Below are 14,997 nucleotides of genomic sequence, written 5' to 3'. Positions count from 1 at the left end.
TATTACAGCGGGCCGTGGAAAGCACCTCCTTCCGCTGGGCGCCGCAAGGCATTAAGCTGCTGGGGGTAAAAATCACCAGGTCCCTAGCAAACTATAAACCGCTGCTGGAGGCACCCAACACCTAGCTACGTTGCTGGACCTTTCCTATCGGTCTCCTGGCTTGAATTAACCTTATTAAAATGGTGATCATGCCCAGACTACTGTACTACTTCCAAGCACTCCCAGTACCTGTCTCCAAGCATTTCTATCAGGCGTTGCAGAAGATGGTGACAGTGTTCGTGTGGAACAACAAAACCATGAGGGTTGCCCTACATAGGATGATGGCCCCATGACACAACGGAGGGCTGGGTCTCCCGAATGTCTCTCTCTATTACAAAGCAGCCCAACTGAGGTGTATTCAGGACTGGTTTAGAGGGAACCCTGAAAAAATATTGTATTCATTTATTTATTGTGCATTTGTTAGGCACTTATTGTAAGGAACTCAGACACGAGTAATCACAGTTCAAGGGTGTTTATTAAACTGTATAAATGGATGAGAAAAATCCCTAATCTAAACCTAAATCTAAGATGGGAGCAAGCTACGAGCATCAAATAATGGTATACCGTTGTTTCAACGGCAATCATTTTTATGACTGCCTTTTTTATGAGTAAAGAATGAATTAAGAAAAAGCTCATCAACTTTTGGGGGGAGATAAGGGGTTGGGGGGTCGGGAAGAATTAAAAATAGGTGGGGGAGGGGGACTTGGAGGGTGATACGCCCCAAAAATGTTGATGACCTTTTTCGTAATTGTGTAAAAAGAACATAGAACCCAAATGCTCACAAGGCAGTCCTAGTGACATCTTGTCAAATAAAAAAGGGCCTGTACTAAAAAACCTTTTGCCAATCTTTACTGCTAAGTTACAAAAGAGTGTTGGATAGTGTTCACAAGAAAAGAAAGACGTGTTCACAAATGATGAGTCAGAATGTTATAGCCGGTTCTCTCTTCCCCACGTTTTTAGTATGGGACAAGGTGGGTCTCTTGAGCAGAGCACACTCCTGGGCTTCTCTAGCACGAGGCTACAGTTCTTTTCAGCGTTATCAGGACTTGCAGTGGTTAAGTCTCTTTCTGCAAAAGTCTCTTGCCTCCGAGGTCCTAATGTATCCAAAATAACAAAACAAAGTTCCTTTCTGTATGTACGTTGGGTGATGACTCTTTACCCTGGGATCCCCCTCTTCTGGGCTCAGATCCTTCTCCAATGTTAGCCTCCTTCTGCCGAGTTCACTACGGCCTTTTCCCTCCGACTATTCCACTTGTTGTATTCACAAGTCTCAATCTCTTTTTAAACAATCTTTTATTGTTGACATTCCTCAGCTGGGTTCACTCTTGTCAACACAATGCTAACAGGGTTACCGTATTTCACCCCGTTCTGCAGGCATCCCTCAGCTGGTGCACATTTGCCACAAATATAGTTCACTTTGCTTTACGCACTGCAGGATTTTACTTCCCTTAGCTTTCCTCTTAGTTACGATAGCCTCCCTCTGTCGGGCTCGGACCATCAATTCATTGAAAATATCCCTCGGTTGGGTTCATGCTTTTCATTCTCTTGCTATACCTCTTAGGTTCACTTCCTACCTAAGTCTGGGTTTTCTGCCCCCAGTCAGGCTTCACGTACTTCAATGTTCTCTGGGTGTTACTGACCACCCTTTTACGCAGGTATCCCTCAATCGGGTTCACATTTGCCACAAGCACAGTTTGCTTGGTATTCACAATGGGCCAAAGACTTTCGACTGTACAAGAACTTCTATCTCAAAGTTGTATGACCACTTTGACCTCTTACGGCGGCCCTCCGAGGGCCTTCTGGTATCGGTAGTTTCAACAAAAAGGGGACCTGTCAGAGTCTTTCGAATGAGCACCCACGTGGTGTCGGACCACTCTGCCCTTGATCACTCCCTGGGTTTTCCAAACAGTTCTGCAACACACAATGTATTTGTTCATTGATTCACATTACGTTGCCACTTGTAACCTTCGCTCAATCACAGTTCCGTTTACTATCGGTTCTCCCTCTGACTGGTCTCTGGAGTCAAGGGCGGTACCACAGAAGCAAGCGTGAGCCCCTGTCTTGGTTATCAGTGTAGGAGGGTTCTGTGCATCACTGATACCTGCTGAACCACACACTGGCTGTTGTTTCCGCCCTTAGTGATTCCTTTCTTGGGTGCTTTGTGGGTCTGGGTCGACAAGGGCAAGGACTCTTCTCTCCTTGTTGCCCTTTAGGTTCTCACCGCCTTTCTCCTCTTCTTGAACTGCTGTCCTGGAACAGCTGCCTCATCGCACGGTCTGCCTTGCTCAAAGTGTGCTCTTGTGTACCACCTTTTATCCCTGTGGGTAAGGGAAGGGGCTGTCAGGTGTGTGTAGTTATTGTCGTTTGGCTGACTTTACCTGCCCCTTGTGTTGGTACATGTCAGGCACACAGCCCTGGTGTTAGTCCGTTGTCTTTGGTGGTGTAGGAAAGTGTTCGTGTCGGAAAGGTGGTGGGGGGGTTAGAACGTCTAAGTATCCTACGGGGTAGGATGGGGAAAAGGTGTTATAAGGAAGGGGGTACCATGTTTTACCTGTCTGTGTCCCTCTTCCCCTCCCTGAGGACGCCCCCTCCAGGTGATCCTCCCACAATTGTCCACCCCCAGGAACTGGATCCAATAGTAATGGCCGTGTCCTGGCCACTTGGATGACAGATCCACAGGGTCTAGCAAGTGAGAAACCTTGAGGTTTCTCACACATGGGAGAAGGAGGAGAGAGAGGAAGAAGGAGGGTGGGAGACCATAAGAGGCAAGGGGGTGGGGGAGGTGATAGGGGAGATGGTAGCAAGGGTTTTCAGGATGTCCAGAGTTTTAGTGGTGAAGTGTATGGTAGTGCATTGCAGAGGGCCTGGGAAGGAAGAGTGGAGGAGGAGATCAGCTATGTTGTTGGATGCACCAGATACCCAAGCCTGGATGTGGGCCCTTTTCTTGGCACGGATGGAGAGTCTGTATTGCCTTTGGAGCAGGCGGCAGGCCCGTTTGTCAGCGGGTGAGCCTAAGGTTAGCCACTTCCATTCCGCAGCTCTGGACTTGCGTATCAGGGCTGAAAGTTCAGAGTCGTACCAGGTATTACGCTTAGAGGCAGGTTTCGGGTGGATTTTCATGACTGGGGCAAGAATGTCCAGAGTGTTGCTAATGTCCAGATGGAGGTTGCTGAGGGTAGAGTTGGGGGTGGGGGAGAGTGAGGATGAGGGGGAATGCAAAGGCAGCAGCTGACACTCGTTTCATCAGACGGATGTTTGTGAACGAGGTTGGCAGGGCTGGAGGAGGTGCAGTCAGAGGACTGAGGGGACCCAAGCAAGAGGAGAGGAGAGAGTGGTCTGACCAGGAGGGAGGTGTGATCAGAGGGGTGGGGGGTGAAAGATCAGAGTGGATCAGGGCATCAAGAGTGTGTCCTGCTAAGTGGGTTGGACCAGACGCAAGAATGGAGAGGGAGATCGAGGTGTAGAGGTCAAGAAAGAGGGCGGATGCTGTGATAGAGGAGTCCAAATTGATGATGAAGTCACACAAGAGATGGAATTTGGAGGTGCTAGTGAGGAGAGAAGAGCTGAAGTCAGCCCTTCAGAGAGGAACAGGGTGGTAGTGCCAGGGGGCCTATAGATAGTGGTGATGGTCAGAGAGGAGGAGGGAGAGATTACCAACTTGCAAACCAGGCCCTGAAAGGAAGAGTAAGGCTGAGTGGGTATGAGGGAGGAAGGAACCCACTCAGGGAAGATTAAGGCACCCCACCACCAGCACAGTTAGGTCATGGCTTAGAAATGATCTTGTAGCTATCTGGGAGAAGGGAGTCAAAAGCAGTGACTGAGCCGGCATTGAACTACGTCTCGGCAAGAGCAAGAATGACAAGGTCAATGTCTTCAAGAAGGGTGCAGAAGTCAGCAGAGTGTTTGTTGGCTGAACGGGCGTTAAGTGTGGCTACGTGAAGGAGGTCTCTGCCTTTGAAGGTTTTCCGGGGAGAAGTATGGCTGCGAATGGATACAGCGATGACGGGCGCCCCCGTCACCCCCCGTGAGGTTCTGTGGCTGAGTTGAGGTGATAGACCACCAAACGTACATAAGGGTGCCATTACGGGCTTGCTGGCAGACACCTGGGATCAAGTAATACACCAGTGCGGCATTAGTACATTCCTGTCTCCCTTCACACCACTGTTTCAAAACCTTCAATTCACCCCGCGATGGAGCCGGGAGCGTTTGCCAGGTGCAAGGACAAGGGAGGCTCCAAGATGGGGTCTATAGTTCAGGACCAGGGGATCAAGTCGTTCGAACAATGCAAACGGGAGTTGAACTTGAGAGAAAGCGACAGATTGCAATATCTACAGGTCAGACACTGGTTAACACCCCACCTTCTTACAAAGGCAGCTGCGGCAAGGCCCCTCACACCATTCATAAAATATCTCACTACCAACCCCGGAGATAAGAAACTAGTATCCAACATCTATAAATTCCGGGTAGATGGAATCCCTAGACTGCCCACAACATACATATGGCTAGATGGGAGCAGTCGCTGGGTGGGAACATAGATATGGAGGCGTAGGAGCAGCTATGCAGAGACATCCCGAGACTCACGCAGGTGATCCAAACCAGGGAGATATGGTATAAGGTCTTGACTCAGTGGCATTACACGCCAGCGTGGCTGCACTCCATTAGCAGGAGTTCTTCCCAGGACTTTTGGCGGCATGTGGGGGACGGTGTGATTGGCCCCATATTTGGTGGGGCTGCCCAAAGCTAGTGTCATACTGGGAGGCGATCAATGCCAATAATGAGAAAAGTGTTTGGCAATCAGCTCAAAAGAGACATGAAAGAAAGGGTTGCCAGTCAAAGGATCGACACCAAAGGGTCGACAGGTCAAAGGATCGAATTTTCTTTGTTTTGGGGGGGTCCCCCCAACCCCCTTTTTTTTGCTAAAAAACACTTTTTTCCCTAAACGAAAACCTAAAAAAATATATATAATTAAAAAAAAAAAATTCGATCCTTTGACCTGTCGACCCTTTGGTGTCGATCCTTTGACCTGTCGACCCTTTGGTGTCGATCCTTTGACCTGTCGACCCTTTAGATTCGATCCTTTGACTAGACACCGAACGAAAGCATACTGGGCCTGGGAGGCTCTGCACTTCGAGCCTGGCCGAAACCCCAGAGGAAGGCCTACGCAATACTAACTTTGGCAGCGCACCTGTAATAGCACAACACTGGAAGGCGAAGGAGCTCCTGACCGAACAAGACTGGTACACCAAAGTGTGGCATTTTGGAGCCTTGGAGTGGCTGACCTACTCAGGGGACAGCACCAAGTTCTCGCCCGGATGGAGGGTGGTTCTCACTTTCCTGTACGATGACTACTGCAAGGCATACTGCCCGCAAATGCCGCGCATCCTGGGAATCCAATGACATTCTCTTCTGCATCAGCCGACTGTTCACTCTTGGAAGTCCATCTGACCGCAGGGGGAGGGGGTGGATGGGCAGGGTTCGTGGGGGGCAGGGAGGGGAGGGAGGGAGTTGGCGTGGAATCATTGTTAGTGTTATATTTGAAAATGCTAATAAACAAACGTTTAAAAAGAATTTACTTAACTTAGAGAAACAACGCCTTGTCTCAAGTTCGTTTTATCGCACCAGTGGTGATTAATTTATCGTTTGATTAGCACCGTTCAATATTACTGTACTTTACCGCCTCAAAAATAGGGCAGATCGTATAAAACATGTATTGTTGATCAAGAGGTTTTATTAAACAGTGGAAAGGGGTGAATGGTGGCTGCAAAGCATACATCGGTGGAAGCACGGGCCTTTAAAGCAAGGCTGCATGTATCAGAGAGAAATGAAAAGGTGTAATGATCTGCAAATGCTAATTTATCTGACGCGTTGCGCTTACCCAAGTGTTGATGAAGGTCCCCGGAGTAATAGCCTCGCTGGCTAGAAGGTCTCCCGAAACCACGCTGTTGGCAGCGGCTACCATTTAGTGAGTGTTTAAGGGAGAAAAAGAGACTAGTTGAGTTCTGTATGATCCAGTTATTGTTGTTGACACATGCGCCACAGGGGGGTGAAAAAAATGGATGCCCCACTGCTCTCCACCTTTTCTGGCATTGGTGGAGGCAGATTTTTATGCCAGAATAGGGAGGAAGGGTTCCTCGTCGGGCACTGGTCAATACCAATTGGCTACTTTATGGATGGTAGTGGGGTGCACCGAGATTTAAAATGAGACCCAGGTAGTCGATCGCTGCTCCCCCAGGTCCCCTCGCTAGCTTTGCCGCGGCTTTTCTGGCCTCACTTACGTGTGGAGAGGAGCTGGTGGCGAACCCTTTATGCCGCTCCCACAGAAAGTCCTGGCAGCGGCGTGCAGTCTGCTCATTAACCTTAAAAGCTTCTTTTCTTTGGCTTCTCCTCTAGTGATTGTGAGCCAGGTATGTGTGTCACCATTGTATGTGTTTGCTACGGCCTGGGCATCACATCTGCATCCGGTGTCCTAACCTCTGCAAAGGACATGGATTATTTACACCTCGCCAGGACTTGAAGTGGCATGCGAAGGTGCGGGCGTGCACGGTTCAGAGGATTCAAAGTGATGATCAGCGTTCTCTTCTGGTCTTAAACATTTCATATGGTTCACACCAGTCTAATTTGGAGAACCCTTCAGAGGAGCAAAGAACCTCAGCAAATCTAGATTACTATTAAATTGCCCCCATAAAGTATGCATGGGGTTTAGAAAGCACACACCTAGCTGGGAACCAACAGAGCTAGGTGCAAAGGGGCAAACTATTGGGTTACAATTGGGGTGCAGGGGCATTAGAGTAGCCAGAAGGGGTAGGAGGAGAGAGGAGGGGGGACTCCTCCTGGACAGGGAGGAATTCTTTAGAGAGTAGGGTCTCCAGGTACGTCTTGAAAGGTAAGGTGGTGGGGCCAGTCTTATCTGCATTGCTTACTTGTTCCAGAGACTGGGTACACAGCAGAAAAAGTCCTGTTTGCTGGGTTTTCCCTCTTGCAGTTCTTTGTTTCTAGCTGGCCAATGTTGTGGATTCTGGTTGCATGCAGAACTCTGGAGGGAGTGACTTCCTCAGCCAAATAGACTGGTGTTTAGGTTGCAACTGCTTTATGGGTGATGTACGCAGTCTTAAGCGTGATGCATGCTTGAAGGGGTAGCCAGTGCAGCTTCCCGAGAATGGGGCTGATGTGGTTGAATTTTCTTAGTCCTCTGATGAGGTGCGCTGGACGGCTTTCAGAGGGTCCAAGATGGCATCTGAAACTTCTGTGAGACGGGTGTTGGCATCACCGAGGTCGGAGATGACCAGGTCTTGGACTGCTGCTCTGAAACTCTGGGCAGGAAAAGCTTCCTCCATGGATCTGATCACATGTACATAATTCCCGCTGTTGTAGGAGTCCCATCCTAGAAGAGCTGCTCAAGCACATTTAATCAAATGGGCAGATTGGTATTTAACTCCATGGGTGTTCTTTCTTCAGGTTGAAACTTTTTTTAAATGTGTGATGTTTGCTTGACTTCTTATCAAGAGATATTCTTTTGTAAAGATGGCCATATTTTCAAATTAATCAATCATTACACGCAAAAAACCTTCAAAAATAGCTAGCAACTGTGAGACCACGTTCTTGGCTATGAGGGTGAGGCATTGAGTGACCGGGTACAGCTACCCTGAAAGTGATGCTCGACTCGGGGCAGTATGGGAAGGATCTGTTGTCGATCTCACCCGTGCCTCTCTGCATGACATGGGTTTGTCACAATATCCAACCTAAGGTCATTGGCCGTGTAAAAGGGCATAGTACCCCAAAGTCAGCTGCTGGAAAGGGTTTCCTCGTTCAGCCCAAGTGCCCTGATGCTAGGCCATTTTGTTCGGGCAGGATGCTTGTGCCTGGGTGTCTGCAACGCAGAACATGTTGAGAATAAGGATTGAAACCCATGCGCTTGCCAAGTTTTATCCCTGAACGGGAACAGCAGCAAAGTGCTTGGACCACATCAGTAACCATCTGTATGCCTGCGCCCTGGAGGAGAGGGCATGTGATGACTGGGAGAGCAGGATAAGGAGTTTGGGAACATTAGAGGCGGGCGGAGACCAATGGTGAAAAGGAAGAGACGAAGAGAGAACAGCAGGTGGAGGACGATGAAGAGGCGATGGTGAGAAAACAGGAGTTGGAGGGAGGAGACAAAACAGTGGTAAGAGTCCAGGAGGCAGTGGACATGGAACAGGAGCAGGAGGGGACTACTCTCGGAGAGGAAGTAGTGATCCTTAAAGGGAACCATCCAGAGAATGGGAAGAGATGAGGAGGAGAGGTGAACGATCAGATGGTAATAAGTTGGCAGGGAACATGGTGCGTCGTCTGCAGGAAAGGGCGATGAGGCGAGATCGGGAAGAGAGGAGGGATATCTGCTGGAGTTGGTAGTCACTGGTAGGGCAGACAGAGAGAATGAAGGGCCTGGGAAGGTTGAGACAGAAAGACCAGGGATACTGGGTAGGCAAAAAGGCTGGTGGGCCAGTGTGGTGGACAGTGGGAGGTACAAACACACGACGAGGTGACGAGCAGGTAAGGGGAGTTCAGACTTAGGAACTGTATAGCGTCGGGGTGCCTAAAGGAACAGAGCAGGTTCCACGGGAACATTTTCATTGCAGAGGCATGAAGCGAGAGTGGCCAGAATGGGAGTTGGCTGAAAGTAAGAACTTCCCCCAAATGAGGGCTAGAAGAAAGAAACTCTCTCCAATCCTGCCAACCAGCCAGAGACCAGTGAGAAGCCTTGGGACCTCATTCCTGTGGTCGCTCAGATCTGGGTGTCAATTACAGCCAACTCCTGGAAACGGCATCCTACCGAGAAGGTAAAGAGGACGACATTGGCTATCAGACATTTTAAAAGAAGTCCATGGGACACTTACACACCCCAGATGGTAAGTGACTGAACCGCCCGCCCCCAACTCAAGCCTCCAGATAAGTGCCGTACCAGGCTTTTTACGCATTCGGATCTTGTAGAGACACCGCCTTTTCTCTTTCTGTGATTATCATTTACGCACTGGTTGAGAGCAGAGGGCAGGTGACTTGACAGCAACCAGAGCGCATCTTTTGATTCTTGTGTGCATGGGCGAAATTGCAGGCCATGAAGGAGTGGTTCAGAAATGTACAGCACACAGTGAGATGAGGAATTATTTCTTTCTGTTCAACTTCTGCTGTGTTTTGGGCCGGGAGATGCTGATGGAGAGGAGCATTATGCATGCATATTTATTTTGCTATCATTTTAGGATTTTAGCAGTGATAAGATGGAAAACCTGGGTACAATTGAGAAGTATCCTTTTAACAAACAAATAATGATTTTTAAGTGAATGCTTGCTTGCATTACACAAGTATTGTTTCGGAGGACCTGTGCTGTGTGCATTTTACATAAAGATGCAATGTGGTGTGTTCCTACACATTAGTATCTAGAACGTTTTCCACAAATGTAATAATTTGTTTGAAGTGGCATATTTGCTACACAGCCATTTTGGTTATAATGTGTTCTATTCATTTTCAAATGTTGTCATGTTTTGGTGGCCTGCTACAAACTTTGTACCATCTTGCCGAGTCAAATCATTTTTACTCTTAGAATTTCATTTACACTCAAGTTATAAAAACAGTGTGTAAAATACTCCCACCTCACAACCGTATCTGGGCATGGATGGGTATGCAATGTTTAGTTTAAATGTCCATTAAACCTTAACTTGCAGTCAATATGGTAGCTCTTCCTGTAAATGGTCAAGGGCGATGGATTGTCATTACACCAATCACAGGGGTCACAGCCTCTTTCAAATATTCGAGACTGCACTTAAAACTTTCAAAACCTCACTGTAAGCCCAGTCCAAGAGCTGTTATAAAACAGCAATGAAATCGTTGCATTTTCAAATGAAATAGAAAGTTGGCAAAACATGTCCCTGTACTGTTAATCCAGAAAGGTATCTATAGTTAAGTAGCACTTCATGCAGGGTTCCTCTAGCGTCTAAGCACTGGGATTACAATTCCCTCAATCGATAGTCTCTTTAATGCCCTCTGCAGGTTGCAAGGCTATCTAGGGCCAGCTACCATTTGATATTAGATTAGCTATCAACTGTAGCAGGCAGCACTTGCCTCTCCGTACTATCGTATCACAACACTGGCATTCCATTAAGTAGTACTAGTTCCAGGAAATGAGGACTTTCATTAATCATCTAAAGGCAATTTTGCTATCAAACCCCAAAACACAATACAAGTCATGTTTTCTTTCCTGTGTAATTTGCCAGGTTTGTTTGTGTTGTAAAAATTAAAATCTATACAGAAGATATCAAATGTCCAGACTTATGTAGCGGAATAAGGAAAGGGGTATTGAGTGAGCTATCCTTCTGTAACATTAACATTGCCTTCTGGAAGTGAACCAGTCAGAGTGGCTGGGAAATGGTACACAAATCATTGGTACCATTCCATACCATAAGGCTGAATTCCTTCTCATTACGGTTCACTACATTCCTACTATTTGGAGTTTTTCTGATTCTGAAAGAAATTCGCCTTTGTATTTGACATAGTCGCAGTCAATGCTATATTAGTTGTAGCAGTGAGGAGCTAGCACTGCGGTTGGAATTAACTGTTGCTGTTCTGTGTGGGTGGGGCTCCCACTGCTGTTATGCTATTGCTATTCTATGTGAGGGGAGCCTGGGTTGTTTAGTCCCTGCTGGGCAAGTTCTTTGTGATGTGAATGTACTGCCGACGCCTATGCTATTCCCATTCTAGGCGAGTGTCACTTGCATTTCTGAGGCCATTCGTTACCTGTTCGGTGTTGGTATTTTGATTGAGCTAGTTTTGTTCATGTTGCAGTGTTACGTGTCGCATTGGTAAAACCCTGTGGATTTTGGTGGAAGCCAAGGATTTCTGGTGTTGATTTGTTGCTTGATAAAGCTTGCTGAGAATCTGTCACTAAAAGCATAGAGTATGTTTCTGAAAACCCCTGATGGTTTCCTAGTCATGTCGCCTTTCAGTGCCTCACCACTGCATGCCTTGTCTCTTTTTCATCCCCTCCAGGGCTCCAGAGATGGAGCGCTTGTCCGGCGATGGAGATATGGAGAGTAGCGCTTACAGCATGGTGACGGGGGTCCCTCCTCAGCAGAAGTACCATCCGACAGCGAGCAGCTACCAGCTCCAATACGCGGTGCAGCAGCTCGAGCTGCAGAGGCTTCAGACGAGACAACTCCTGGAGCAGAGCAGAGCCCGGCACCAGGTAACCAAAAGACTAGGATGCCAGGTACAATGGAATGGGCAGCCGATTGGACATGCTCACGTCCTATAAGAAGTTTCTTTTATTCAGCATCCCATATGATGGCAATGAAGATTGGAGATGTCCATCCAATGTTAGTGCCTTGGAAGTTATCAGGCACCTTCTTTCCATGTGTAGTCCTGGACAGCACATCAATTGTTTAGTGCAAAATATAAACATGTAAGGTGTGGTAATGGTTGTGTTTGAACAATCAGACAACAATGCAGTGCAAGTGAAGCAGCGACGAATGACTTGAAGTGCAGAGGGACTGGCTGTGCTGGTTCATTAGAATGCAGACTCCCCATCCTGAACAGTACATGGGGAACTGGTTCTCTTAAATACACAAGCGCTCTGCGTGCTTCCTACTCCAAAACCTTCTGCCACGATAAAATATTTCATACTTTAAAAAATAACAAATTTCCCAGGAAGTCATGGGAAAAAACAGTGTGTAAGTACAACCTGGCCCTACATAGGCCAACCCCTACCACCTTGACTCGTAGTGTCACCGCCCCTCATTAGCTCCTCCTAATTATGAGATGCGAAATCTCGGCATGGAAACTAGCCTTATCTGAAAAAACACGAGAACAGATCAATCGAGCATCATTCTCAGAATAAGCGTGCCAAGGATCACTGTTGGAACGTGCGATCTTGAACTCAGTCCCTCGGAAACTTCCACTAGAGCATGAGTCCCTGCCACACCATTATGTAATTTAGGTTGGATTTACACTAAATTGTGCAGTGACACTCATTTTCTCCAGCATTGGATCTTTCATAGATTCAGATGCTTGAATATTCCCCGTCGTCAGACTGGGAATCCTCGGTGATAAAATAAATATATAAAACATTTCAATATACATCCATTCTCTACCTGAGAGTGCATGTAAATACTCAATTGTGGCCTATGAGCCATTCTATTGTGTAGCCCCTTCTCCTCACTTTGGTCCTTTATGGCCCCATCCAATGAGGTGACAGGGTGTAAGCTCCGCCCCAGGCAGCCATCGTCAGATTTTTCACCGCAGTCTAACTGACACAGGGAATCCTCAAGCTCTCTGAGCTTTTTGCGTTTTTTTCTACTTTATTCTTAGTAGTGTATATATTTATATGTACTCTACCACACACCCCTGGCTAGGGACTATCACCTCTGGGTTTTGGATCTCCAAAAGACTTTATTTGGCCCAGAACTCGTCGAGTGAACCTTCTCTTCAGATGGCTGATCTCCAGGCTACCAAGAAATGAATCCCCATTTCCAAGCACCATGCACTCACTTTTGAATAGAACCGGTCTGGGAAATATGCGATCTGTGGCATGACACACAGGCTATTATTATGCTTGTTCAAAGCTTATTCATCAGCAATGCTGCCATCTACTCAGGCTCGAAGTGAAATGTTGTAAAGGCTCAATCGGAAGCTTAGTCTTCTCCCGAAAAATATCCTCCAACCCATCACCCTCATCAAGCGCCTTTGAACCCAAAACACCTCTAATCACACGTCCTCCAAAACTTGACATCTTGATGCACGCTTGCAACAACACCCATTTCAACCAAAGGGTGATTGGAGCCAAAATGGCTTGGAACAGCTTGTTCAGTGTTGTAAGTCACTGCTCTTTAGTCCTACGCCGGTACAGAGCTGTTGCAGTTTAATCTATCTTCAAACAATGCACATTGGAAATCTGCAGATTAGGTAGGTGCTCAATGATGCAGCGACCTCGTGCCTTCTTGGTGCATTTAGCAATATAGTAAACACAACTCGATTTTAGGAGAATATGCTACGAGACGTTGCAGACTCTCATGCCGAACACCCTTTGGCAGGACCGTAGACATACATTCTTACTCATTTTCCCTGAGAAAATGGGACTGATGTTTAAAACCATGAGTCCAAAAGCGCATAGCACTTGCTTTATGTCCCAAAGCAATGGGCATTGGCAGCTTTGGAGATGTGGAAGACCAACTCTTTTAAGCTGCTGAATCACTATTAGATGCTCATCTATCACATGACCATCCGCCAGATAATGCTGCCAAACAATCTTGTCGATGTGGGCTGTAGAGGTCCCTGAGAGCACCAGGATGAATTCAGCAGTCGGTTCTAAAAGGCCAGGCACTCACCAGCATGTCACGAAGTTCTGCCAGCTGCTAGGAACAAAGACCCTCCAGCTCGAGCGAATGCATAACCTAACTGGATTTGTCCGAATACTTGGGTTCTGTGCAAGACAGAATCGGAAAATCCATAGAAAGTTCCAGAAGAACCAGAAACCAAGCTTGCAATGTTCCAAAAGTAGTCGCCATCACTGGCGACAGCCCCGGTCTAAAACGACATCCTCTCTGTGAGCATGAAGGGAGGGTATGCATATTACATCTCTGATATTAACATTGCAGGAATGCATACATCTATGCTGCGGAAAGACTGCAATATGTCTCTTGTTCAGATGTAGAAAACCACAACTCCCAGGTTCCATGCCATTATGCACCTCACCAATATAGAACCAACGATCTCCAGTGAAAATGTCGCCAGCAAAAATGCAGTCAGTTAAAATGTTGTGGTGAAAATACCTCTGCAGTAAAAAAGGTGTCAAGCACAAAAAGTAGAAACAAAATGCAGCTGAAAAGTAGCCAAAAATGTAGGGCTGCAATTGCATTGATAGGTTTAAGGAGGTTTTTGTGGGCTTGTGTTTGCCTGGTTTAGGGTTAGGATAAAGGGGTAGGGGTAGAGTAACGATTTTGTTTAGAATTAGGCTAAGAGTTGGGGTCAGGGTAGTTGCTGTAGGGCTAGGGATGTCGGGTTTGTTTAGTCGTTAGGGTACATTAAGTGTTATGGTAGGGTTATGGTAAGGCTAGGGCTAATGGAGTAAAGATTTGAGTAAGTGTTAAAGAAAGGGACAGGGAGTGGGGAGGGCCAGTGATGTCGGTGCAGGTTAGGGGTTCAGATAAACCTAGTTGTTGTAGCAAAGTGTTACCGTAGCAGTAAGGGTAAGGTTAGGATTAGAGCAAGGGTTAGGGCAAGGGCTAAGTTATTTTTGGTGAGCTGGTGATGGGTTTGGAGTTAGGTTCACTGTTCATTTTCCATTGATTTTGTATTGAGTAACCTGCAAATAAAATCATTTGGCGCTCTGAATGGTGGGTGTTCTGTGAGAGTTCAGGATAGTAATTAGAGTAAGGGGAAGGTTTAGGAATGGAGTTAGGGTGATTGTGGCGGTTTTATTAAAGGTTTGGGCCATTGTTAGGGTTACAGCCTAGTACCGTTGTGTATTTAAAAATAGCTTTTTGACGACCTTCTTACTGGCAACATTTTCACACTTTGCATTGATTGTATTGAATGACAAACATTTTTTTAAATTACTCTTTGCTGGCTCCGTTTTCACATGACTACATTTTCCTGGGAACATTTTCACATAGAACCAAAGCATCTGGTATTTGTTTTACTGTATAGACTTATTGATACAGTTTCACATCTTAAAAAGGAGATCAACATTCAATCCTTGATCATTCTGGTTGTTTGTATTAGTTCATTTCAAAAGTGGATTTCAACTCGGATACAAAGGTTGCATTCATTATATAGGAAAGCAGGTCACTGTGTATTTAAACTAGTCAAAACATGGTTTGCGTAAGTGCCTGGGCTGCCCCAGTGCTTGTTTTAATTGAATAACTGCTATGGTAACTGTGTATTAGTTGGTTCTATTTCATTGAGCCTCAGAAGGGCATACCTCACCCACTAAGG

The 14,997-nt window shown here is 46.7% G+C and overlaps 2 protein-coding genes across 7 annotated transcripts in view; both read left to right on the top strand.

Moving 5' to 3' along the window:
- Positions 1-14,997, top strand: part of IFT43 (intraflagellar transport 43) — a 580,365-nt gene that overhangs the window by 90,706 nt on the left and 474,662 nt on the right. The gene's annotated exons all lie outside the window — the stretch shown is intronic.
- Positions 1-14,997, top strand: part of TTLL5 (tubulin tyrosine ligase like 5) — a 769,178-nt gene that overhangs the window by 642,115 nt on the left and 112,066 nt on the right. For all 5 annotated transcript variants that reach the window (XM_069638032.1, XM_069638034.1, XM_069638033.1 and 2 more), the window contains one exon: positions 11,056-11,251. In XM_069638032.1, the coding sequence (XP_069494133.1) occupies positions 11,056-11,251 (196 nt within the window). The remainder of the gene's footprint in view (positions 1-11,055; positions 11,252-14,997) is intronic.

Source organism: Ambystoma mexicanum, chromosome 14 (genome assembly GCF_040938575.1).
Source record: "Ambystoma mexicanum isolate Mex_15411 chromosome 14, UKY_AmexF1_1, whole genome shotgun sequence".
Lineage (NCBI taxonomy): Eukaryota > Metazoa > Chordata > Amphibia > Caudata > Ambystomatidae > Ambystoma > Ambystoma mexicanum.
This window is presented reverse-complemented; position numbering and strand designations above follow the sequence as displayed.